General features: G+C 39.3%; 1 protein-coding gene across 1 annotated transcript in view; it reads right to left on the bottom strand.

Annotated features, from left to right (window-relative positions):
• Positions 1–26,673, bottom strand: part of LOC110159892 (VPS10 domain-containing receptor SorCS1) — a 473,381-nt gene that overhangs the window by 309,200 nt on the left and 137,508 nt on the right. The window contains exon 4 of the mRNA XM_055158440.1: positions 129–661. Within this exon, the coding sequence (XP_055014415.1) occupies positions 129–661 (533 nt within the window). The remainder of the gene's footprint in view (positions 1–128; positions 662–26,673) is intronic.

Genomic DNA, 26,673 nt, shown 5'->3' with positions numbered 1-26,673 from the left:
TTGATGTTGTAACTGTGTTGTGAAGCAGGGATACGGGTAAGAACGGGTATGACTTGTCCCCAAACCGCTGCATTAGACAGTGAGCGCTTCAGAGTGGACAGAGTGAATTGGGAGGGGGGGTGACTTACGCTGCTGTTCTGCCCGGACCAGTGGACCATGGCCTGGTTGTGTGAGGAGTCTCCGGACAGGGCGAAGGTAGAGCTGTTCAGTTTGAGCTCGTCTTGCCTCGGCACCGCTGCGCCTCTGCGTTCCTCTCCGCTCCAGCGCAGCTCCGACCGTCTCACTCTGCGTCCTGTCCCGCTGTCCGAATCTTCCATCTCTCCTTTGGTCCCGCTCACTTTAAAATCAGCATTTGCAACTTTCTCTCCGCTAAACTCCAGCAGCGGCTTGCCTGTATTCCGCTTCTTCGCGCATTCGCCGCTCGCGCAATGGACACTTTGGGCAGGTGTTTCCGCGCTTCTGCCGCTCCGTGCCAAAACTTCTCCGCTCGAGTCAAAACGCACCAGTAATTCCTTAGGTCGCCACATATGTCCGGATTGACACGACCTGCAAGTTATGTCCGATTTGGTCGCGTGGAGCAGAGCCAGCGCCACGAGGATGGAAAACCAAAGCGCGTTATGGTGCCACTTCGGGTTCGATTTGACCCTCCACTCCATGTCTGCTGCACACCAAAACACAAAACCAACCACTTCGCTTTTTGCTTCTTTAAAGTCTTTGTACGCTGGTGTATCTGGTGACGCTCGTCTTTTCCTGTCGTCTCCACTATTCTGCTGCTGCAAGTTGAGACGTTGCCCAAATGCGGTGTTGTTAAAAGTGAGCCCGAGTCTAAACGGACCAAGTTGAAGGATTTGATCAGATGAGCGCGGCGGAGAGGGAGGAGCCGAGGAGCGAATGAGAGAGAAATTGTTGCGACTGCTGTGCCTGTGTTTTGCCCGGCGCTAATTCACTCTTCCCTTTCATTCCACGTGTGCCCCAGCGCTGATGGGATCACACACACACACCCGCCCTTCAGAGGAAATAAGTGTCCTCGTTTAACAAATGAAGCGCTCTTTTTTACCTGCGAAAAGCCTGTTTGGGAGAGATGGTTCTATTCTCAACAGGGGATCGTTATAATTGGAACATATTAATACGCTTCCAATTAAGCGCAGTGTCAAGGCTGGGAGATTTTATGACTTATTAAACGCCAATAAAGTATTCAGCAGCCCGCTCAGGAACAGGATTTGTGCTGTTAAACACGTCTCGACCCGTGCGCATCCACGCAGGTCACATGGCACTTCCCCGCGCGCTCCGGGCTTAGTCTGGATGGGGCAAAAACGCAACACACACACAATTTAATATTTAATAGTTGAAAATGAAGGGAAAGCATAATGATCAAGCTGAAGTTGTAAGGACAAGAGCTCGCATGCAAATTTCATGTTCGAAATATAAGATAAATAAATAGCTGCCAAAAATATAACGTGATGATCAAAGTAGACTGTACTTTTTAAATGCCCACTTAATTAGCCATGTTAAATTACATGTTAAAGAAACTATATAAAAACGTTTGTGCCAAAATACCGTGAAAAACTACCTTAAAATAATTCTAATATGTAATATCCATAATAAAGAGTATCATTTTTATGTGACACTTTTCAACCTTCATGCCACTCAAAGCTCTGGAACCAGTCGCCTCTTCAGGTGGGTACAGTGTGTTGCCTAAGGACACAATGACAGCATTCATGTGTGGGAGCTGGAATCGCACCAACAACCTGTGTGTCAGTGGATCTGACTGCTCAACCAATGATGTTTATGTTGCGAACAGAACCACCAACTGTCAGATCAGTGGATAAATGCTCTACCAACTGAGCTTTTGAATATGCACACACTAAAAAAGATGAACTTCTAATGCTGGATAATTGTAATAGAGTTCAGCTCCTTATCCAGTTGACACTTTTTGGGCCGATTAAATGAAAAATGTGTCACGCTGTGAAAGTTCACTATTCTACTCAGGTGTGACTCTAACTATTCTGTGCCACGTCTGTCAGCTCATGAAGGAGACGATTTCATGTAATTCAAAATAATTACAAATGTGGCTCAGTGGGCCAAGTGTTCACCCACCAATCAGATACTTACCACTTCAAACATCATCCATGAACAAATGACACTTGTGACACCACCCACAGTGTATGTATAGAGTAGAGTAGAGTATAGAGTGTATAGTGTGTGTGTGTGTGTGTATGTGTGCGTGTGTGTATGTATGTATGAATGTGTGTGTACGTATGTATGTATGTATGTACTGTATTTGTGCGTGTATGTGTGTATTCATGTATGCGTGTGTGTATATGTATGTATGTGTGTATATGTATGTGTGTGTGTGTATGTATGTATGTATGCATGTGTGTGTGTATGTGCATGTGTGTGTATGTGCATGTGTGTATGTATGTATGTGTGTATGTATGTATGTGTGTATGTATGTATGTGTGTATGCATGCATGTGTGTATGTAATATACATACATACATACATACATACATACATACATACACACATACATACATACACACATATACACATACACACACACATACAGCTTTATCCATTTATCCATCTATCTATGTTTACATAAATCTTTATAGAAAAAAAAAAAAAAAAAACCCACTTCCTGTATCATCACATGACATCACTAGGTGTAACAGTATGTTTTCTGAGAGACAAACTCACCCTAAATATGCAGAGTTTGTGTGTTACTAAATTAAACTTCAGGTCTGTTTGTGATGAGGAAACAACATTATAACACAGATCAGAAAAAAGCGTAACATGCCCTTTGAATCCAAATGTTTCAGTGATTTTTTAGAGTGCACATTTTCTCCCGACTCTCCATGCCACCAGTTTGTTGTGGGCTCTGGCAGAAACAAACCCGTGAAGTTTGCCCCCCTCTCTCTCTTCCTTCATCCCTCCATCCCTCTCTCTCCCTCCTTGTGCAGGCTGGGGTGGGCTAATGACTGGGGGTTATGGTGATTGCTGATGAGCTCTTAGTGGCACAAAAGGGAGACGCCAATGGCCACAGTACTGCAACAGCTGGAGGCTTTCTGGTTCACATGCAGCACAGGAAATCCATTGTGCTTGGAGAGCGTGATTCATCCCCGGGCAGGAAGAAAAAAAACATCCAAAAACTGCCACAAATGTGAGACTCAAAATGACGGGGTTTGGAATGATAGTCGCTAATAGGGGAATGAGTTTGTTTCGATTACTAAAGTGATTCGCAGTGGGGCTGTAGTTTGATCAAAGTCGCATATTGGTAATTACCCATCTGTGGTGATTACAGCTCAGGCAATTCTCACTGGTGTTCATTTGGGCTGGTGTTAGACTGGCCACATGTTTCTAGTTCAGACAAATTATCTGCCTTTTTATTGCATTTTTATCTTCTTTGTGAATAGAGTTTGAATAGGGCTTGGGCAAGGTGTGGTATTTAGATAAGAACGCATGAAAACGCAGAAATGTTGATGCCTGGAAACGAATCAGTACTGGAACTGGTATTTAAACTACAGACACTCCTATGAAGTATCCATACATATACTTTTTTTTTTTTTTTTTTTTATAAATCAAAATTGATATCAAGTATCGGACCTTTTTCAGTTACACAATTCATTTCAATAAAACATAGTTAACTTAATTATATTTAAGATTTGAATAAAAAATGTTTTGTTTTTTTGGACAGATGTGACATTAGTAGAGGTACGCCCATAACTGTTACCTAATAACCAACAACACACCTTTATACTGCCATGTTAGAAAAATACCTTCCTTGTGCCTTTTGTCCCTGCATTTTGGATAGAAGTTTGAGTGTTGATGGCATTTCATTTTAGAACTCACTGCTAGGTGAGGTGCAGCGGCTCAACACCGCGCTATGCGATGACATCAGACACCCTCTCCCACCTCCCACCCCCCATCCCTCATCCCCCAGAATTACTATATTTCCAGCAGCACTGAAAACTCTCTCCAATGATTTGCTTGTTGTGCAGATGCACATGTATCTTGGTTGTTGCATGGATATAGTGTGTGTAGTGTGGGAGAAGTAACATTTGGCTTTGGAACAAGTGCCACTGCATCTCTCCAGCTCTCACTGTGGCACCTTGGGTCAGAGCCCTGCACCAGGTCTGGTATCCGTGGACTTAAAAGAGAGAACACTGAGCCCGCGGAGCAGGTGTCTGCAAAGCACAATCGGGTGACGGGCGCACTTACTTCCATGCAGCGTGGAGCTCTACGCCAGTCCTTTCGCCTGTGGTCACCCAATGGTCTATGTGGGTGCATCTTAGTCCTGGATTAGTTCTGGGTTAGTCCTGGATTAGTCCTGGGTTAGTCCTGGATTAGTCCTGGGTTAGTCCTGGGTTATGACGGGCACAGGTGGTAACGGGTGGAATGTTAACGGGTCAGGGAGGGTGCGGGGCTCTAAAAATGGACCTGTGCAGGACTCTGGGTAGGGTCACGTTGGTCAGGTGCAGTGATTGCGGTGGCCCAACATGTACTGTGGTGGGCCTCAACTTGCTTACTATGATAACAATTTGCTACAAGTACTCTCCCACTTAATAAGGTAATAATAAAAACAAACAAACAAACAAAAAAAAAACATAAAAATCTGATTCACTTTAATAGCAAGATAGTGTTTTAAACTGCCATATTGTGACACTGTGACTTAAAGATTGGATATTTGATGTTCAAACTGTAAAATAACTAACTCTCAAAATGTTCACAAAAATGTATTGCTACTATGCACATGCTTTAAGTTTTTGGCCACTACAGCTCCAGAACAGGTTTTTTTCAGATGGAAAAGTGAAACAGGGGGACCTCAAAAGGCTGATTTGAAAAAGGTTTCAGAATAAGATAAAGACAGTGTGGAGTGGTCTGTTTTTTGTCAGAAGTTCTGCTGTTGCTCAGAATAAGACAAGATTTCACATGCATGAGGAAAATTATCTTGTGAGATTTTTTTTTTTTTTTTTTTCATCTTCATTTACATTTGGTTTGGACAGAAAACAATATCCACTTGTAAGTTACACTTCCTTGAGAAGCTGTAGTTCCAAAACACAGTGATATAATGACATCAGCAACAAAAATAAAATCCATAAAAATGTATTTTATGTGAACTGGATTTTACAATTTACTTACTACAAATTGTGTCAAAATCTCATTTTGCCTCATTCTCGTGGACCCAATCTTATATCTCATCTTTTTGTGGGAATTGTGTCTCGTCGCTCCTGTAGCTATTATGACACACTTTATGTACTAATTCATAAGAAAAAAGCTGGCAATTCAGCTTGAAATTCCTAAAGATAACTGATCATTGCCGTCTTACTTTCTCATAGGTATTTCAGTTTGTTTTCCACTGTACAGAGACATGCATACAAATCAACGTGAGGATGAATGGTCTGTATTGAAGAACCAACGCCTCTATAATGTTCTATAAATCTTGTAATGTCTTTTCTAACCTTTTGCTAAGATCTCTTTATTCACCATGACCCCAAAAGTATGTAAGCTCACATGTTTAGTTTAATCTGTAGGTTGTGTTGTATAGAAAAGAAAATGAGTGAGTGTGGGGAGGTCAGCCTATTGAACAGCTTCTGTCCACAGAGTCTTCCAGCTCAGTATTGTAGACTTGTTATGACTCCATTCAAACTCAGTTCAATTGCATTTACCAGAAAGAGCATGAAGGTAATATTTAGATGGGAACACTAGTAAATCAATAGATTAAAGGAGCTATTCATCTATCGCAAACCATAATCTTAATTAAAGTTAAAAAATACTACCGATGTCAGCAGGAATCACTGAATACACTCACATATTGATTGAATTGATCCGTCTGTGCCATTCGCTTTGTTGATGTTGTCATGCTAAGATACTAACCCTATCATGTTTCTTTAATTTATGCACAATTTACATAATAATTTAACCCAGAGATGAAAAAGTACTGCTTTCTATTCATCCATGGACCATTCAGAAAAAGTTATTAGTAAGTACATTTGACAAACTGACCTCTTCCCAAAAATATATACAGTAGTAGGCTGTTCATAGACTTGCTGGTTTCTCCTGAAAGTCTATTTCAAACAAAATTGCACAAATCAATGCAATAATCCTTGGCAATTTTCATTTCACATTAAACCTTAGTACAAATCTATCTCAGAAATAAAGTTTTTAGACTTACCTTAATTCACATTTCTGTCAAGATCAATAGTGAAGTCCTTCAGGTTTTTAGGTTTGCAGTTTATCTTAGATTTCATATCTATTGTAGTTGCCATTGGGAGAGTGTACAAAAAGTTGAGCACCTTCTGTTTAAATAGGAAAGCAAACACATTTAGCCACTTCCAAATACAGGCAGGTTGAAATGCTATGTAGGTACGTTTATATAATTACTAAAAACACAAAAATGAGATCCAGAGTGTTTCAGTATTATCCATCAAACTAAAGTTAAACTATTCACAGTATTCTAACAACAAAATATCAAAAAACGGTATATTAAAAATGCCAAGGCAAATTCTAAACACCCCTTTACAAAATTTGACTTGGTTCTTCCCAGAACTTTTTATAATTATTATTATTATTTTTTTTTTGCTGTGTTCCTCTGGGGACTGTTTTGACTGTAACACCAAACAGGATATCAGTGGCAGTGGTAAGTACACAAACTAAACCAACTAAATCAGAAGTCAGAGAGTAAATAAGTGTACATGCATTCGTAAAACTATATTCAGTGTATGTTAAAGGGGCACTGTGTAACTTTGGAGGTGGTGGAGGGTTTGTCCCCTACTTCTCTCCATGGAGATATTACTTGGAATGTTCCACAGTATGGCATTACACTTATTTATCTCTTCGGAGACAGCAGGTGACACAACAGGGTCAAGTTACATGCCGGATCTGTATAGAGATAAGCCACTCACAGTAAGAATGCAGGTTTTTAGGTGAGTAAAAATCCATGTTATTGATTACATGCAAGACAGGGCATATTCCAAACAATAACGTCCATGGAGACAAGCAGGTGTTACACAGTGCACCTTTTTTTTTTTTTTTTTTTTTTTTTTTTTTTTCGGCATTCAGTAATGTCAAACCAGGATCTTTTTTTTTTTTTTTTTTTTTTTTTTTTCTTCCAATGAATCAACCAGGATTGTTTTGTGACACATTGTAATTGTGTAATTTCTGCTCCTTTGCACATGTTTAGACCAGGGGTGGGCAAACTGCGGCCCTTTAATCTTTTTAGTCCAATCCCCCAATAATAAGAATCATTTTCAGTGTTTTAAAAGTCATTTCAATAAACAGTTAATACCATAGGACTTGAAAGACAGATATTTTGTTGTAATGCTTTGTAATGATTTTCAGTTATGGGATGTGTATTTTTTATTTGTTTTTTTATTTTTTTAATGTATTCAATATTTTACCAGGTAAGTCAGTTGAGAACACCTTCTTATTTGCAATGACAACCTGGATATTTCAATAACATGGGATATGTAGAAAACATATCCGATGCTATTTTTATTTTATTTTTTCCTCTCTCTTCTGAGGTGGATTACAAAAAAACTCCATCCATCTGCTCCTGGTCTGGCCCTTCCATCAGATTTTGGAACCCTTTGTGGCCCACGAGTCAAAAAGTTTGCCCACCCCTGGTTTAGACACTGGGTTTAAAAGGAATCTACGTTGCCTCAAAAGTATTACTTCTTCAAATGTTGCAGTTTTGTTTAGTTTTTTTTTCCAGTTTCTCACATATTTTGTAGTTTTCAGCTTAGTCCCTGGTTTAACATCTGCAGCCTACACTACCTTTTGACTCTAAATATGCTTGCTGGATTAAATTTTACAGAGCGATGCGAGAGATGATTTATTTTGGATTATCCCTTTAATGTTATTCAGATGACAGCTTTGTAGAGCTTTAAAATATCCATAACCATACATCAATAGACATAATATTATGAAATGAAACCTCTCCCTGATCAAGCTACTTCAGCATTCTCCTCATAGTGAGTTAAAACTGCATGTCACGCATCTTCTGTATCGACAACAGCTGAGGTAATACAAAACGTGATTGAATGAAATGACCCTTCAAATGATGTTCTTAAAATAAAACGGATCACTCCTTCCCAGTTTTTTTTTTTTTTTTTTTTTTTCGGGTCGGTTCAGGATAGGGGGGCGGCTGACGCTCAACTGGCCCTGTCCTGTGGGAGATAGTGAGGATGATAAGTGGGGCCTCTCATCGCAGCACACAGCATTAAGCAGACATATTGTACTGAATTAATGGAGGTGCAATGGACAGGCTCCTCGTGGCACCTGCTAGACACTTATCAAACACATTTCTTCTTCTGTGTGTGTGTGTGTGTGAGACTGCCACCCCACATCGCCCCCTGTCCCCCACCCATGAGCACCATCCATTCACAGGGAATCAATGTCATGCCAATAGCTGAAATGGATTTTTGAGGATGTTGCAGCAGGCAATATGCAAGCCTCAGTTGTTGTCATTTGTATGTGCGGAGTGAATACACAATAAGATACCGGAAAACAGGGGCAGAATGGTAAGGAGGGCTTCAATTTGAGGTCAAAAAGTAGGATTTAGCAGTGCATTTCTGTCCAGGCCTTAGCACTTCTAAAATTTTGCAAGAAGAACATGCAGACTTTTGTACGCGAGTTCCACTAGTTAAATGTTACCGGTTTCTTTTAGTTTTCATCTGACAGACCAGTTTTGAAGTTTTGAATTTCAATTAAGAACGAAAAACAATAAAATGGGAAAACAAAATAAATAAATAAAGTCATAAAGTTAACACCAATCATAAAAAGTAATCGTGTCTATTTCAATTTTGATATTTTATTCTCTCTGGATTTACCTGAAGGACTTACCTGAAAAATCGTTTCGCGTCTTTGAAAGTATTTGTTGAACTCTGTGATGAGAAATAGGTAGCAGAGATAAACTCTGTTGAGTTTACACCAGATAACTAATAATAATAACAGTAAATAGTAATAAAAATAGTTTTTATTGTAGATCCATGGTTGACACTGCAGCAGAAAAATATCAAGATTAAAATAGGTACCTGATTGATGTTATTCAAAGTAGACTTTAAATTAAATACTGGAAATAGAAGTTGAAATAATAATAATTATTATTCTTTATTTTTTTGTTTGTTTGTTTTTTGAATACTAAAACAGAATAATGAAATAACAAACTGTTTTCCAATTTTATTATTTTTCGTTCTTAACTGAAATTCAAAAGAACAAATGATAGACGGACCCAGTTTGTCTGAGTTATCATCAGAAGAGTGATGTTGCTGTGACATTTTAAACAGTGGGGAAAACAAGAACGCCCCCTCACCGTAGTTTAGAGTGCTTCGTCCTTCCTCCCCCAGAAAGAAAGAAGAAGATCATGCCAAATCGACCGGCAAGTCTGTTAGATGAAACAAAATATAATTTGAAGAAAAGCAGACCAAATCCATTTTTTTAGAACAAGTGTTAGTGAATTTATTACTAATTAGTAATTTTTGCTGGGACATGCTTGACTTGATTATTGGTGAGTGTGTGAGGGGAGTGTGCTGCACACTTGTTTCACGTGCACTTGTGTGGCAGGCCATGCAGCCAACAGCTTAGGTCTAAAAACAAATATATATGTGATGTGTGACGTGAATGTAATTGTGACAATGACAATGAATCCTTGAATCCTTGATATGAAAAATGTCCATTCCATGTTACAGAACCCTCCACTGGGGCACACATTCAAATACTGTGCATTTTCAATTACCATCCATATTCAGCCTGAGTCACACTTTCAAAAGAAAATCTGATGTGAATGAGAGGCAGCATATGAAGGATGTCATCTATAAGGTTTTAACGGTTGTCAGCCAGAGGTCAAGACCCAAATACATTCATTCAGCCTTGAGTGCTTAAAGAGATTTAGACTTAAATTCTTCTTTTTTACATTGATAATAATAATTTAAATTTAGTTTAAATGTTTTGCTATTGTTTGACATATCACCGAGGAAAAAAACAAACAAAAAAACACATTTGACCTTTCTTTCTTTTGAGTTTTCACATTTGAGTTCACAGTGTATGACAATGACTCATAAAGTGTCTTTTCACAGTTTTGTAGATGTTTGGTGATTTGCAGGCTGCTCCCTGGTTACCCTCTGTCAGCAGCCCCTTCAGAGCATTAGTAGCTTCAGAACAGTGGACAAACAGGCCACGGCCTTTATGGAGCAGCCAAAACATGGCGTTTTAACAGAGGCTCAGACAAAGAGAGGCCCGGGATATGTAAAACAGCTTTTGTGTTTGAGGACCATGAGGTGCAAAGAGGAAGGAAGTCAAAAGCACACGATAGAAAGAGTTCAATAGCATGGAGGTTTTATAAGGCTGATTCTGACTTGAATTAAAAGTTACTGTGGCTATAGCACTCCAAGAGATTGGTACACCAACCTCTTTGCAAATGCCTGGGATCCAGTTCACCCTTTTCTTCAATACTTTTCAAAGATATGTGTCAGGTCACCGGTGAATCTCTCCTAGTTCCAATGTGTGCTTGACAGGTGAAGTAGCCAATCAGGGACATGCACGGTCTACCCATATCAAAGCAAAACGTGAATATAATAATCAGATTCTGGTGTGCATGTCAGAAGTTTTTGGAGAAAGACATCTACGACTATCATAGAAACTAGATAAAACATTTTCCAGTGGTCTTTTGTTTTGCCCAGAATATTTTTTTATTGGAATTCAATCAGAATCTGGAGGGGGCAGACACTGGGGTCGGGACCCATCAGCTGCGGCCTCACATCTCTGGCTCTTTTTGGCTTGTTTGTGTCTCCCTTAATTGCAGACCCATTCAGCCAGAACAATATGAGTTGAAGAGATCCACACCACAGCCCAAATCAAAGCCAATCCATCACCACACACACAAAAAAACCCTAGTACAGTGGCCCGTTTGCAGTCCATTTTCATCCCAGGAACTGAATCTAAAGCAGTGTCCTAAATTACCCAGGCTGGACCTCCTCTTCTCTGTGTTGTCAGCTTGTTTGATGGGCTGTAATTGGATAATCCATTTTTAAAGGCTTCCAAAAAACCTGACAGGGGCCATTGGAGCGGATGGGGTAGGGCTGATGTGGTCATGTTGGATTTACCGTGACCTTGATGTTGTCAGTCTGATCTGTGCTAGTATCCTGAGAGGAGATTTCTGGGGAGATGCAGGTTTAGAGAATATACAAGACGTATAGATCACAAGTATGCTATGGAGTTTGCTTGTAAAATCACATTGTTAGTGGTATTTTAACTTTTTCTACTCTTTATATTAGAGCAGTGCAATTAATACAATTTAAATCAATATTCAAGCTTGGGTAACTTTTCGGTTTGGGGTTTGTCGCCGTCTTGTTTCTAGGGATATGTCATTGCACTGCTTAGAATGTTCCACAGTATGACATAAAACATTTCTACTTTACATTTATTAAATTACAGGTGGTATTACAGCTCAAAAATACCGAGAGAAACAGGCATTCTGACTGTGAGTGGGCTGCATCTCCACAGATCTGACCTGTACTTGGCCTGGTTTGGTCTCCATGAAGATAGAAAGGGTTAATGCCAAAGTATGAAACATTCCAAACAACGTAATAACAACATCATGGAGAAGAGCGTTTGACGGACCCTCCACCTGAAAAGTTACACAATGCACCTTTAACCAAGAGGTCTACGAGCATGTGGTTCAGAGTGGATTTCAGTCTTTAGAGGGAGAATTTTTGTGTGTGTATGTGTTTGTATATGTTCTGGAAATGAATATTGATTGTGGAAAAGACATGTGTGGTTATTGTTACAGATAGTGCACTTCTATGACTTCTTAAAGGGATAGTCCGGAATTTTGAACAAAGGACCTCATTTCCTAGTTATCTAGAGTGTTGGAGATGTGGGGAGACACTTTTTAAAATACTTCATCCAGTCCTTGTATCTGCAGAGGTCACTGGTGCTAGGCTAGTGCATGTCAATGGCCATAATTAGCCTGCCACTAAAAACAATCTTACCCACTCCACAAAGCATCCAAAGCAAATCTATGATTACGCCAGACTGTCAATGTCAATGTCTGTGTTGATAGAATAATGTTTGAGATAAAACTAACCTTGCATCGCATGAATCGTCGCATGTTGAGGGACTATTTCCTCAGCAGCAGTGGAATTTTACTTTGCCTGTAAGAAAAGACCAGGTGATATCAGTCCGCCACTGCCAAGCTTTCTATCAAGAAGTACAACTCACTGCTGCTACTCAGACTTAAATCCTTCAAATGCACAGTTGGCTTTACTACTTTTACTTCCAAAATGTTTCTAATGACACAAACATTCACATCAACACTCTGGCATAATAATAGATTTGTTTCTGGTGTTTTGTGGAGTGGGTAAGACTGTTTTTAGTGGCAGGATAACTATGGCCATTGACATGCACTAGCCTAGCGCCAGCGACCTCTGCAAATACAAGGACTGGATGGAATTTTTTTTTTTAAAATAGCCTCCACACATCTCCAGCACTCTGACTCACCAGGAAATGAGGACCTATGTCCAAAATTCCGGACTGTCCCTTTAATCATCAATGTATGAAAGTGTCCCTAAAATAATGAAAACTGCAATATCTTAACCATGCAGTACTTTTGGGATGACTTAAGTTTTACATTGTACTACAGAAAATAAAAGGCCTTTTATATGCTAAATCAAGTTACAAACTGACTCTTCTTCTGAAATTTAAAGGTCCAATATGTAACATTTGTGGTGGGGGGTCCGCTCACTACTTGTCTCCATGGAGCTGTTATTGCTTTCCCTAGAATGTTCCATGGTATGACATTAAACATCCATTTAGCTTTTATCCATTATGGGAGTTTCTATTGCTCAAAAATACACAGTAATTCTTTCTGTGAATAGGGGCGACTCTCCACAGATCTGAAATATAACATCGCATAGTGCTGTAGTGTTTTCTCTCTTATGATATATAGGATTAATCTATACTGCAGAACGTTCTAGACAAAGCAATAACATGAAGACAAGCAGGTGGTTGATCCTTCAATAGAAATGTGCACCTTTTAAAAATATATAAATATATTCTAAAGCAGCAAGCATAAGAGTTGTTTTAATGCCTAAATGCCTGGTGCTGTGGTTTGACAAAGACACTATGTTACGTCATCACAGTACAAATGGATTATTCGATTAAGGTATACTTTATTGTCTCCATGGAGAAATTTGTCCTCTGCATGTTCCTCTGTTCTTATTTTAAGCCAAAAGTGCAAATCATCTTTCAGATTCATGATGAGCATTTTATTGAGAAAGATATTCAAAATAACAGCCAGCACCACTTCCACTGATTACTGTAATAATGTGTATTTCTTGAGCAATGGGACTTGTGTCTTTCTATTCTTCCCCACAATCTGTTTTGGTGGCTCTTTTCTTCATTCTCCTTCATGAACCTAAACACTGTAAATTGCTGTTTTCTGGTGGCAGACATAATGGCCCAATGATCTCACTATTTCTGCTTCTTCAAAGTCTAATTGTGGCTGAACAAGAGCGCTGAGAAAGAGGGATTCTGTGGGGATTCAAAGAGACACTTCATCACACTCTGAGCTTTGGGATCTGTGCATATTTCACACACAAAGACCTCTCTCTCTTTCTCTCTCTCTCTTTCTCTCTCTCTCAGCTCAGACCCTGTTACAGAGGCCAGAGCTGGGGCGGAGGCCGGATTCACAGTGACACTGCGGCAGTCGCTCAGTTGGTGGACTATTCACCCTCTGAGCCGAAAGTTGACGTTTTGAATTCATCTCTCTGCGTGAATGTGTGTGTCAGTGGTTCCATAAGGTAAAGTGCTTTGAATGCCTTGAATGACCGTTTGCCATGTGAGAAACAGGATTATACTTTTACACAATACATTTATTACGTCACTTGTGTCATAGTTCATGTTCTGTAGTGGCTGTTTTTGCTTATTTTGGTGTACTTTTTTTCTTCAGTGTTGTGTGCCCTTTTATTTTGAAATTTTTATGTCTGCTTGTAGTTTTGAGTTTCACTTCCTGTCTTGATTATTACCTGGTCCCGGAAGGGTTGGCCAGGTTTTGTATTCACCCTGTGTGTTTGTGTGTGTGTCTGTCCACCCTCGATAATACCGTCATTTATGGACCGATCATCACCAAATTTGGTCTGTGGGTCAAGCCCCCATGCCCGATTCCGCAAAAAAAAGTTTGGTGATGATCCGAGGTCATTTGAGGTCACATGGGTCAATTTAAACGTCACACCATTATAAAGGATAGGCAATTTTGTCAATTTCTAAACCATCTGCAGGCTAAAATATTCACCCAATCATCACACAAGTTGGCACATGCATAACCAGGGCACACTGGATTTTACAGGTTGAAACCAGTCAAGTTCACTTGAGGGTCAAGGTAACCAAGGTCAAATATGCGTTTTTGGTCATAACTCCGCCAAGGATAGCGCTAGAGCAATGGGAGTGGTCTCAAAATCTCAGAAAAATTATTATCTATTTATAATTCTATGCATTTGTATAGTAAAATATTAATAGTTTTCGATATAATCACTAATTATAACAGTTCCTTTCTCTTTCAGTGTATGCCGTTAAAATTCTAATTGAAACTAAAATTATTTCCATTTCTTCTTTTTCTGGTGATACACAACACACTGATCTACAGTCACATATACGGAACTCATAAAAAATTACATTTTCGTTACACGCTAGTAATCACAGACATTCTCACGTGTGACCAATATCACACAAATGTTCATGGGCACTGACACACTGCATTGTGGATATAACGATCATGTAATATGGGCTGGGCTCCTCATAAGCCGCTTCTCTGGTGATGAACTGCCCCTACCGATGCCTCATGGGGGACCAGGTTGATGATTGCACTTGTTTGCCCAGCCCTGATATGTTTCACTTGAGTTTGTGTACATTTATACCCTGTGTTCTGCTCTGCTCTTTGTTGGTTCATTGCATTTTGGAAGATGTAATATTCTTCTTAATCTTAATCCTTGCACATGGCATGTTCATTTCTTTAGTCGACTAGAGCCCTATTAAGTTTATACTAAAGGTTTCCAAGGCTCATTTATTATTATAGTAGATGTTTTAATTTCATAAACATATGTAAAGCACATAGTTATTTTCTCATCTCTTCTGCTCTGTTATTCAACCATTGATTTGGCAAATTTGTAAACAAAAACGTGATAGTGTGTAGCCTTGGGGTTCTTTCTTTTTAAAAGGAATGGATATGTGCAGAAAACAAAAATACCTGATCAATAGCGAGGACAGGCTAAGTACTGAATTTAAAAACACTCTGAAGTACTTCCTGGATTACCTGGTTTTGTGCTCTGGGGTGAGAGATGGTCACTTGCTTGAATGAAACAAACTTTAGATTCATATGTTTGTGTTGATAAGTTGTCTCAAAATTATTCAGATTTATTTAATTCGATGACATATTTTTAGTGACATCCAGTTCCAACACGGATTTTGAAGGCATTTGAATGGGAGATAGGAGGTGGTCTTAGGAGCAGACTGATGGAGTCTTGTTTAAAGGGTCAAATGAGTGGTAACTTTAAAAGCTTTCCAAGTGAGACTGAAATATTCATGTTCACTGCCCAGGAACATTACCAGGAATAAGACAGTGATTATTATTTCATCTGATTTTGGGGCCAGTGTCCAGTATTGTCTGAGCTCTACCTTGAGGATTTCACTGTCTGATGGGGATACTCTGTACTCTTGGAAGTTTGTGAGGCTTTTTAGCAATGTATTTCGAAGATTTCTGGGCCTATTTCTGTCCTTGTCCTAAAAAGATTCAGGCAGTGGCCATGGTTAACCACAGTTGCACAGATGGAATGATCAGCGTGAACAATGAGTCAGGTTATTCTTTCATACGAAGGTGCTATTATGAACAAAACTGGATTTAAACTTCATAGTTCGGTGTGAAGTACCTAAAGAAGAAGTAAACATTATGGGTTGCTTTTAATCATTGCTCAGTTCAACAACACAATTAGACTTGAGTGCAAAATTGATCAAAAGCTGAGGGCAAAAAGGACTAAAGGTAGAGATAAGTTTTATTTGTGGTTTTCATAGTCTGGAATATGAAGATGTCTGCTTCTATGTGGGGGGAAAGTGCTAGTTTTCCCAAATTCGCCATACAATTTAATTCACAAATTTTGAGCCTGATCATTTCTCTTAGTGACTAGAACTACAAAGCACTTTTTCAGAACGTAAAACACAACAATCAACTATTTAAGCTCTGATTGCAGTTGCTTAAATACTGCACACTCTTACCAAACTCCATAGACCAAAGACACAAAGAACAAAACAGAACACACACGAATCACAATATGAACAGATTTTTTTAGACAGACGCAGAGGCACTAGAAACCATAACGTAAAATATGTCTGTATGAAAAGCTGTGTGAACCAAGTCTCACAAAGTTTAGATACCAACTGCTCAAAAGTAAACATTTGAAAATTGTGTTTCTTTGTTCCCTAAATCAGTGTTTTTCAACCTTTTTTGAGCCACGGCACGTTTTTTACATTGGAAAAATGTTGTGACACACCACTAGCCAAAATGTTACAAAATGACACTATACAGTTTATTTATTACAATATAATTTCTGCATTAATTTCTACTTACTCAGTGTGAGACCTGCGCCTGTTTAGTTGAACACAAAGCTGATATCCTGGCAGCAATAGTAGAAAGACACACACGAAGCTCTTCATCAACAGCTCTCAGTCTCTCTCTGTTTTTAGTTTTTATAGCAGTTAAGCTTGAAAAGCTCTTCTTCTGGGTCAGAATCTTGTCCAGGGCCCAGTTCGGAGTTTGCATTCATCCATTTTAAAAACTTCTCCATGACTGTCACCACGCACATGTGTTACTAATTCTTTTAAAGGAACGAGGCAATTAGCTTCCTGTTGCCACCCGGACAAATATTAGATCACTCTGCCAGTCATTATATACTACAGTGTAGTATAGTGTCCGTGCTGTAGTAAGTACAGCACGGACACTCGACAATGACATAATATTTGCAGGTAAATTTTAATTTTAAAAAAGTAATATTGGATCATTTCTCACGGCACACCTGACGATCTCTCAAGGCACACTAGTGTGCCGCGGCACAGTGGTTGAAAATCAATGCCCTAAATGATTGTGCACATCTTTACAGCATGTGCCTCACTCTCAAACCATCAGAACCATTGTGATACAGGTCCTACCTCTGACTCCCTCACACTACATGTCTATGGTTTGGCCAGTACCGTATTTTTTGGACTATAAGTTGCTCCGGAGTATAAGTCGCAACAGCCAAAAAATGTGCAATGCACCAGACTGAGTCGCACTTTCTGGGGGAAATTAATTTTTTAAAATCAGAGACCTGGAACCAACATTTTATTTTGAAAGGCAAGATATAGTAATAACAACAAAATAGAGAAAAACAGACTGAATATGTGTCTGGTATGTTAACGTAACGTATGAACAGTTAGACAGATAATTATAGCATAAACAACAGAACATAAGTTTACCAAACTCTCCATCTCACTCCAAATCATTAAATCTATTGAATTCTTCATCCTCTGTTTCACTTCTGAGCAACTCCGTGACGTCCGGAGGTAAACGGAGCACCGCTTCCTCTTCTGCATAGCTGTTGTCAGACTCGGCATCAGTTCCAGTTAGAATTATTCTTTTATTATTATTTGTTATTTATTATTATTTTTTGTTTTGTTTTATTATTATTTGATTTATTATTCTTCTGCTGCTCGATTACCGTTTTCGACTGCATATTTTGCCAAATTTTCAGTGGTACAGAAGTAATAGCGTGATTGACATGATACAGACAGGACAGAGGCTTTTTCTGCAGGAGACACGTGCAGTAGAGCCAAGTGACAGTGGTAAAAGAGTAAGAGAGCCCTCTTACGACTGTCAGTGTGAAAATTTTAATATATAGTCCAAAAAATACAGTATGTGGATAATGGTTAGAATATATATACATATATACATATATACATATATATATATATATATATATATATATATATATATATATATATATATATATATATTTTTTTTTTTTTTTTATTATTATTATTCAAGTAGTTCTCAAAGTTAAAATTTTCAAACCTTCTGAATTGTTTGGTGCCTTGTGTGAATAGTTCAGCAAGGTGTGATTTGATAGTGTTTGTTTTTTCCCTGTTATAATGTAGCAGCTCTCCTGTTGTGTTAGTCCAAACTCTCACCGTTGTGTCCTGTTGTTTACCTCTGAGTTGGACCAGATGACTTATTCACAGAACAAGCTCTGCATTACTTCACAAGATGCCACAATTTGTCTGAATACACTGATTAAGTCCATTGTTTTGCTTTTTGATCTCCTATTGAAAAATCCTCCAAAGATGTTATTTCCGACCGTTTCTGTCTGACTAAACATTTTGTGGGCCAAAAGAATGAAATCAAACTTAGAAACTGGCTTTGTAGTCTTTTGTTCTGGTTGAGCCGCCGTGTTTAGCAGAAAACTAGTTATATGACAAACTTTGGGACAAAAACAATATTTGGACGATGCTCCCTTTTAGCCAAGATCACCAAGGCTTACAAAACTATCCTCCACAAGGTAAAGTACTTAGTAATTATCTCAAACAAACAAAAAACACTAGGAAATATATAACAGTATTTAAACATTACTTAATATTATACGTAATATTCCATAAAGGATTCAGTAAAGCAGCCAGTTGCTTTTTAAATTAATTTAGATTTCATTTTCATTTCTGAAGCAAATTATGAATAAATGGCTGAATATACGATTGGGGGAGTATAGCAATGAAGTTGTTTAAAAATGATAAATAAAAATTATATTGATGAAATAACTAGATAAAGCAAAACTTTGTGAAAAGTGTCAAAATACAATTTAAGTATACATCCACGGAGTAAATATATACACAATACAGTTCCTTGATATTATTTGACAAGTGGCCAGATGTGATAGTACAATGAGGAAGGGCATCTGAGATAAACAAAAGCAGTTCTAAATGTCCTCGAGACAGAAGATTGTCACATGCCCTATATAACATTCATGTTTGAAAGACAGATTCAACTACAAATTTCACAAAATTCGGTAACCTAATTATGAAATCATTTTGTATTTTTTAGTATTTTACCTCCTGATTGGACATGGAAAGCAGATGTGACATGGTGACTGTTACAACTATCATGACAACATCTTTATTTTGTTAAATTAAAGGGCCCATCTCATGCAAAATAAGTCTTAATATTGTATCTTCTGCACATTTACAAGCACAATTTGGGTTTTGGAACATCCATTACACAACAGTTATGAAATCTTTCTTTCTCGATTTCTTGGACGCCATCACAGACCAGGAACTGTGAAAAACCAGCTATTGCTCATCCCCCCGCCGGTGCTGAGAAAACACAGGCTCCGCCCTCCAAATGTAGCATAGGCTCTGAGTGAGCTGCCCTTCTTCCGCCCATCTCAAGGAGGGAGGGGGAGACAGGAGTGCACCCTGATAGCGGTAGGAAGAAACTTTTATTCATCATGGCGATACAGCGCATTCAGCCTTATGTGTTGGACCTGGAATCAGACGAGGACTTGGAGGTGCACGAAGCACAAGCACCGCGTCGACATCAGCTGAAGATTACCGATTGGTAAAGTATTAATAAACGCTAGTAGAAAAACTTCTTATATGTACACAGAAGTGTATAACAATTAGCTGTTCATGTGGGAATTGTCAGTCGATGCAGGGTGTAGGCGGGGCGGAGGCGGTGGAGTGGGGGAGGGGGGCAGGTGCGAAGCGCCTTCTGCTACGTCAAATGTGATATAAGTGTAGCTGACTGCGTCATCGTTGTAGCAGCTTTAGTTCGTTGTCACATGGGAGGGTGGCAGAAATACACATTTGTTTAAAAAAAAACGCTGAATCAATCTAAAAAACACTTCGGCGACATATACAAGGCCCACACATCACTCTTTGAGAGTATGCTAAGTACTTTCACCACATTTACTATCCCACCAAACCAAAGTAATAATAACAAAAACATGAAAAAATGCACTTAATTGTAATAATTTCAACAACTTTTAAGAACAAAACATATGAACTGTTAAAAATTGTAGCCAGACACTTAAAGCCAGACTGCTGAAGAAGCTAATGGCGACTATTAGTAAGAGTAGTGTGTGTTGCATTTAACTGCTAATAAATGTCATTTGTCTCATTGTATTTCACAGCGACGTGCGCGCGCTAACATGCTAATGCATATATTTATAATTGACCTCTAGCGTGAACCGGACCACCAGTCTTAGGGGATAATTACCAGAGAGCCAGTGATAATGATGTCTTTAAGTTTCTGTGCCCTGTGCCATCTGGTGAACTTTGACCCCAGGAAGAGTTTGTAGTACGGGTGTGAGTGTGGAAAGTTCAATGAAGCAGTAATTTGAGGCGGAGAGAGCGGAGTAATTGCAGTGTTGGTGGGTGGTCTTTGACTTGAGTTTGAACATGTTTAATAAGCAGAGTGCATCACTTCACAGCAGCGCTCAGCATCTGTCCCCCAGTGTGAGATGGTACTGAAATAATAAGAGGAAACTCCTGATTTATGCCTGCATCAGTGGAATCGTATGGCAAATCTAATCAGGGATGGTCAGAACTATACTGCTCAAAAACTAAAACAAAACAAAAAACACTTTAAAAACACATGAGACCTCAATGTGAAAAAAAATGTTGAAAAAATGTTGGATATCTATACAATACGGACAGGGCAAAAGGATGCCACAATGAATGTGGAAATGAGCAACAGGTGGACTAGAGTGGCAACTATGTCTCAACTATGAGACAACTTCTAAAACAGGACTGGTTTTGCATGTGGAGGTCATTTCAAGTTTCTCCCTCTGGGTCTTTTTTGGCTGGTTTTCTGCTGCTTTGGCTAGACTGATTATCACTACTGGGAGTATGATTCTTTAATCCTACAGAAGTTGCACAGATTGTCAAACTTCTCCAGAATGGCACATCAGGACGTGCTGTTGCAAGGAGATTTAATGTGTCTCCCAGCACAATCTCTAGAACATGAAGGAAATTTTAGGAGACGGGCTGTTACTCTAGGATAACTGGCAGGTCCTCAACTCATCAGCAGAGCCCATATGCTCCTTTGTGCAGGTTGGAGGAGCAGGTTGAGCCCTGCTCTGCTATACATATTGACCTCCAGTAATGGGCCCTGTGCTCACTGCCCAGCACCATGGAGCTCCACTGGCATTAGCTAGATGTCACCAAAGTTGACAAGTTTGCCACTAGTGCCCTGTGCTTTTCAGATGAGAGCAGGTTCACCCTGAGCACCTGTGATAGATGTGAAAAGGTCTGGAGGAGAACACTGTGTTGCCTGCAACATGTTTCAGCATGGGCGGTTTGGTTGTGGGTCACTGATGGTCTGGGGAGGCACACCCATGGAGGGACACACAGACCTTTACTGACTAGAAAACGGCACTCCGACTGCCATTAGGTATCGGGACCCATTGTCAGACCCTACGCTGGTGCAGCACATCTTGGGTCCCTTCCGATGGATGACAATGCCTGGCCTCATGTAGCAAGAGTCAGCAGGCAGAACCTGGAGCATGAAGGGACTGATACAGTTGAATGGCCCTCACGATCACCTGACTTAAACCCAAACACCTTTGGGACATCATGTTTGGGTCCATCAGATTCCACAATATTGTCAAACATGCATACAAGCACGTGGGGCCACACAAGATATTGATAAGGATTTTGAGTTGCAAAAATTACATTTTGGCAAAATGGACTAGCCTGCCACATCATTATTTGACTTTGATTTTCAGGGTGTCTTCAAAATTAAGCCCTCTGTAAGATGAACTGCATTTTGAGCTTTGGAGATTTAGACAGACTAACAGTGTAGGATTACTCATGTGTGAATGAAACAAAACACAACTCCAGGCATGTTTTTGAAGAGGTAACAATATTCTAACATGGCTTAAAGCTCACAAGAATCCATTTTGCATAGTATAGGATCTTTTATTTGAGCTTTGTTTTTACACAGTCTGACCGCAAATAACTGACAGGAGAGATGGTGTTATGCTTTTTATAGTCAAGTACTATTACAATCACAAAATAGCTAGCATTAGTCAACTGTTTTCCAATTTGTCACTCTCACCTTTTTGTTGAAAATCAAACACCTAAATGGGTTCATGAACACTTTTTATGATCACAGGCTCCTGAAAATCTGTTGTTTTAAATTAATTTTGTATTTTTTCTTCTATCATCCAAAAACTTATTTGATTGTGTTTGCCAATATGTGCATTGTGTCACCATAAGTGCTGAACAATCTGCCATAGACATATATGTAACTCTATGTATGTATGTAACTCTTCAACAGGCTAAACTTTCCTATTCAGAACTAATTGAGAACGCCTGTGTACAACCAATTAACCATTTTATCTGATTGTATTTCCCTAATTATGATTTTTAGTTTATTTTTCCTGTTGTGAGACATAACCTTGAGAATCTTGAAAGGTGCCTATAAATAAGATGCTTTATTTGGTATTAGCGTTATCATTAAGACTAATTAGGCTGTAGCAGTTTATGCTCACCCACTCACTTCAAGGTTGTTAGTTCCCTTGACCATGTTGTCTTTATGCATTGTGAGACTGGATCTGTGTGCTACTTTTGTGGTCAATGTCAGCTTTCTGATTTCCGACGCCACTTTGAGGACATTAGACCATTAAAAAGTTGTAATATTTTGTTTTGAATTGTTAATTGCTATGGCGACTGTGCAAATATTCTGAAATTCATGGAAAAATTCTTCTATTTTGGTTAAATTTTGCTTATATTTTAACAAAATTAAGAAAAAGATTTGACATTCCTTTTATAAATTGTGCCTGACCCACTTTGCAGTATCCATAGTATTCCACGCCACACACTTACTAGTATACTTTTGATTGTTATTGACCTGTTTGTGTTGGAACTTATGGTTAGCTGGGAATCCCATTTATTTTAATGGAAAATAGAGAAAAGACTTGCCACTAAATAATTATCTAAAGAAGATTGCTGTGTGAAAAATGTCCAGTGTTCATGTGCACTAAGAGCCCATTTCTCTTAAAATGACTTTGTCTGTGTTCAATTATTTTTACTACTGAGATCGGCAGCACTATGCAAAATCATACAACTGAAATGGTAACAGTGATAACTGCTCAGAATCCAGAATACACGCTTGGAGTTCAGATGGCCGTGATTGACAGGTGGATTAGCGGTTGCTCACGAGAAAATCACAGGGGACTGAAAAACTGAAACATTTTTGCAGAATCAATGAGCTAAACACTAAACTCGCATATGGAGCTACGGAACTACCACGAACTACCTGGAAGAACTAAATTTGCTCTGGTCTACTTCACTGCTTCTCACTGCTACTCAGCCTTCATCACCTCACTCCAATTACTCCTCCTCGCCCCATGCCCACCTCCTCTTCCTCATCCAGTCAGCGCCCAGTACCCTTAAATGAATCCCTCATTGTAGGTGCACGGCCGCTTCGGTTTTTTTGTGCCGCGCCCGAACTCCTCGTCAGCACCTCCTCATCTTTTCATCGTCCTCTTAACTTTCATCCTCTCATCGTCACCTTCACTGTCCTCATCCTCTCATTGATCTCGTCTCCCCCTCATCTCTCTGATCCTCTCATCGTCCCCTTCTGTCTCCTCATCCTCCCTTTGTCCTCTTCACTGTCCTCATCCTCTCATCATTCCCTTCGCTGTCCTCATCCCATCATCGTCCACTTGACTCCCCTTGTTCTCTCATCGTCCCCTTCACTCTCCTCATCTTCTCATCATTTCTTTCACTCTCCTCATCCTCTCATCGTCCCCTTGACTCCCCTTGTTCTCTCATCGTCCCCGTCATCTCTTCATCCTCTCATTGTTGCCTTCACTCTCCTCATCCTCTGATCATCCGCTTCACTCTCCTGATCCTCTCATCGTCCGCTTCACTCTCCTCATCCTCTCATCCTCTGCTACACTCTCCTCATCATCTCATCATCCCCTTCTGTCTCCTCATCCTCTCATCATTTCCTTCACTCTCTTCATCCTCTCATCGCCCTCTTCACTCTCCTCATCTTTTCAGCATCCCCTTCACTTTCATCCTCTCATCTTCCCCTTCACTCTCCTCATCGTCTCCTTCACTCCCTTCATCCTCTAGTCGTCCCCATCACTCTCCTCATCTATTCATTGTTCCCTTCACTCTCCTCATCCTCTCATCGTCCCCTTCAGTCTCCTCGGACTTCTCCTAAACACCATCTAATCTGCCACGCCCTTCACTGCGATGTCTTCTGCTGGGGCCTGAGTGCCAAAGATAATTCATTCAATAAAACTACTAATTCTTTCTGTTTGTGTCTCTCCAGGTTGAAATGTCATTATATTCAAAATGATGGGGATGATGGGAATGAGCTTGTGTCACTTCACAAGTGTCATTGAAAAAACACACCAAAACTGACTGTATGGTACTGCCTGAGTCCAGCTGGAGGCACAATGAAGGGAGGAGGGAACGAACTGATATCTTTCCTAGTATAAAAATGATGGAATTCCCCTCAAAAAATTACCAAATTCTGAAAAAAAAAAAAAAAAAAAAAGAGAGAGACCAGATTCCAAAATTAGAACCCACCCATGTGTAGTTTTTCCTGTTGCTTCTTCAAACTGTCCTTGCCTCCCCAGTCCCTCCTCCGGGCTGTATTTAGACATCACAGGAGCCCAGAGGAGACCCCGGCCTCGTCCATCTTCCCAAACTGAACCACTGCTGTAATTACACACAGTATTAGGACACATCTGTTCTACCAGGGGGATGGCGCTCGGGGGGATTTCAACTTGCATGCTTCTTCTGCATTTCCTCAACAGCAAGCTCCAGAACAAAAATACATACTTTTATTCTTGTAATAATTATGTCACAGTTACAATTAAAGGTCCAATATTTCGCAAAATTGACTCTCATGAGCTTTTAGCCATGTTAGAATGCTGTTACCTCCTCAAAAAATACAGTCTTGTGTCATTTCATTCACACATGTTTGAGTAATCTTGCATCATTAGTCTTCAATGTCTGTTATCTCCAAAGTTCAAAATACTCTGTTCCAGCTTGTGATGTCATGAAGTGATAGTTCAAGTCAACCACTATCTTCAATGTTTAGTTCAGTAGAGATTAGCAATTCTAAAATTAGATCCAAATAATTCTAGTGAAGGTGAATAGAGCTTGAAAACACAGTGGAGCACTTCCTGTATTACCACATAACATCACAAGGTGGTTTCACTTTTTTGTTTGTTTGTTTGTTTATTTTGTTTTTGTATGAGGGAAGAACTCGGCCTAAATGTGCAGGGTTTATGTGATAAACATGTGTGAATGTTTTTGATAAGGAAACATTATAACAACAATCAGAAAATAGTGTAACATAAGCTCTTTCAAATTAATTGATGGTTATTATGACCGTTAAAAAGATGGTTATTATTGGAGCTGCCCTTCATAATCGTACTAATGAGCAACCTTATCTGCACTTCTGGAGATGCATGCCGTTGATAACTGGTTTAGACACTTTGCCGAACCATCAAATGTACAATAATACATATGTAATTTGTACTGGTATAAAATGTTCTTGGATAATTAAATTATTCAGAATTTTATTACCTTTTCTCTTTGCTCTTCATTATTAGATTGTAAATTGTGAGTGAGGTATGGGGCCCAACTAATTTCCTTTGTGGGTCATTGATTAAAGTTTTACTTTTACTAGTTTTACTAAAGTCTAAGGATGGAGAATGAAGGTACGAACTAGAGGCCAAATTTATAAAACTCTTATAATTTGATCTAATGCATTTGGATACAAGAGCAGAGCAAAGAGTACCTCAAAGTATTTGCCATTATTAAGGCAATATACTACTACTATCACTACTACTTCTACTTCCACTACTACTACTTCCAGTACAACTTCTTCTACAACTACTACTGTTAGTATTACTACTACTATTACTACTACTCCCACTACTACTACTTACTCTACTGCTACTTCACTATAGTACTACTTCCCCTACTACCATTTCCACTACTACTACTACTACCTTCACTACTCCTTCTTCCATCTCCACTGCTTCTACTACTACCACTACTACTTCTACTGCTACTTCCACTACTACAACTTCTTCTTTCTTCTACTACTACTACTACTGCTACTACTACTACTACTACTTCTTCTTCTACTACTACCATTAGTAGTACTACTGCTACTACTTCTACTTCCCCTGCAACTACTTCTACTAGTAGTATTACTACTACTGCTATTACTTCCACTACTACTTACTACCTTCACTACTACTTCTTCCACATCCACTGCTACTACTACTACTAATACTACTACTACTACTTCCAAAATGAAAAGCAGTGCCTAGTTCATCACATTTTTACAGATTTCACAGCTCTGAATACATGAAATGAACTCTCCACGAACACAAACCTCAGCAGCCCTCACACTGCTCTCACCTGCATCAGATCACTAACATGTTTCTCTCACAATGCACAGAGCCAGAATGATGTGGTCTATGCACTGAGTTCAGCATACATATTTATACGAGATTGCACTGTCCCAGCTGGATTTATGGTGAGGGTTGTGGGGTTAGTATTGGCAATGGCTATACCCTGAAATCTATGGCTTTATAAAAGGATTTAGAGAATGAAACAGTCA

This window comes from Boleophthalmus pectinirostris, unplaced genomic scaffold (assembly GCF_026225935.1).
Source record: "Boleophthalmus pectinirostris isolate CB_2022bp ecotype Guang Dong unplaced genomic scaffold, ASM2622593v1 HiC_scaffold_22, whole genome shotgun sequence".
NCBI lineage: Eukaryota > Metazoa > Chordata > Actinopteri > Gobiiformes > Gobiidae > Boleophthalmus > Boleophthalmus pectinirostris.
The sequence above is the reverse complement of the archived record's forward strand: the minus strand, read 5'-3'. Positions and strand labels throughout refer to the sequence as shown.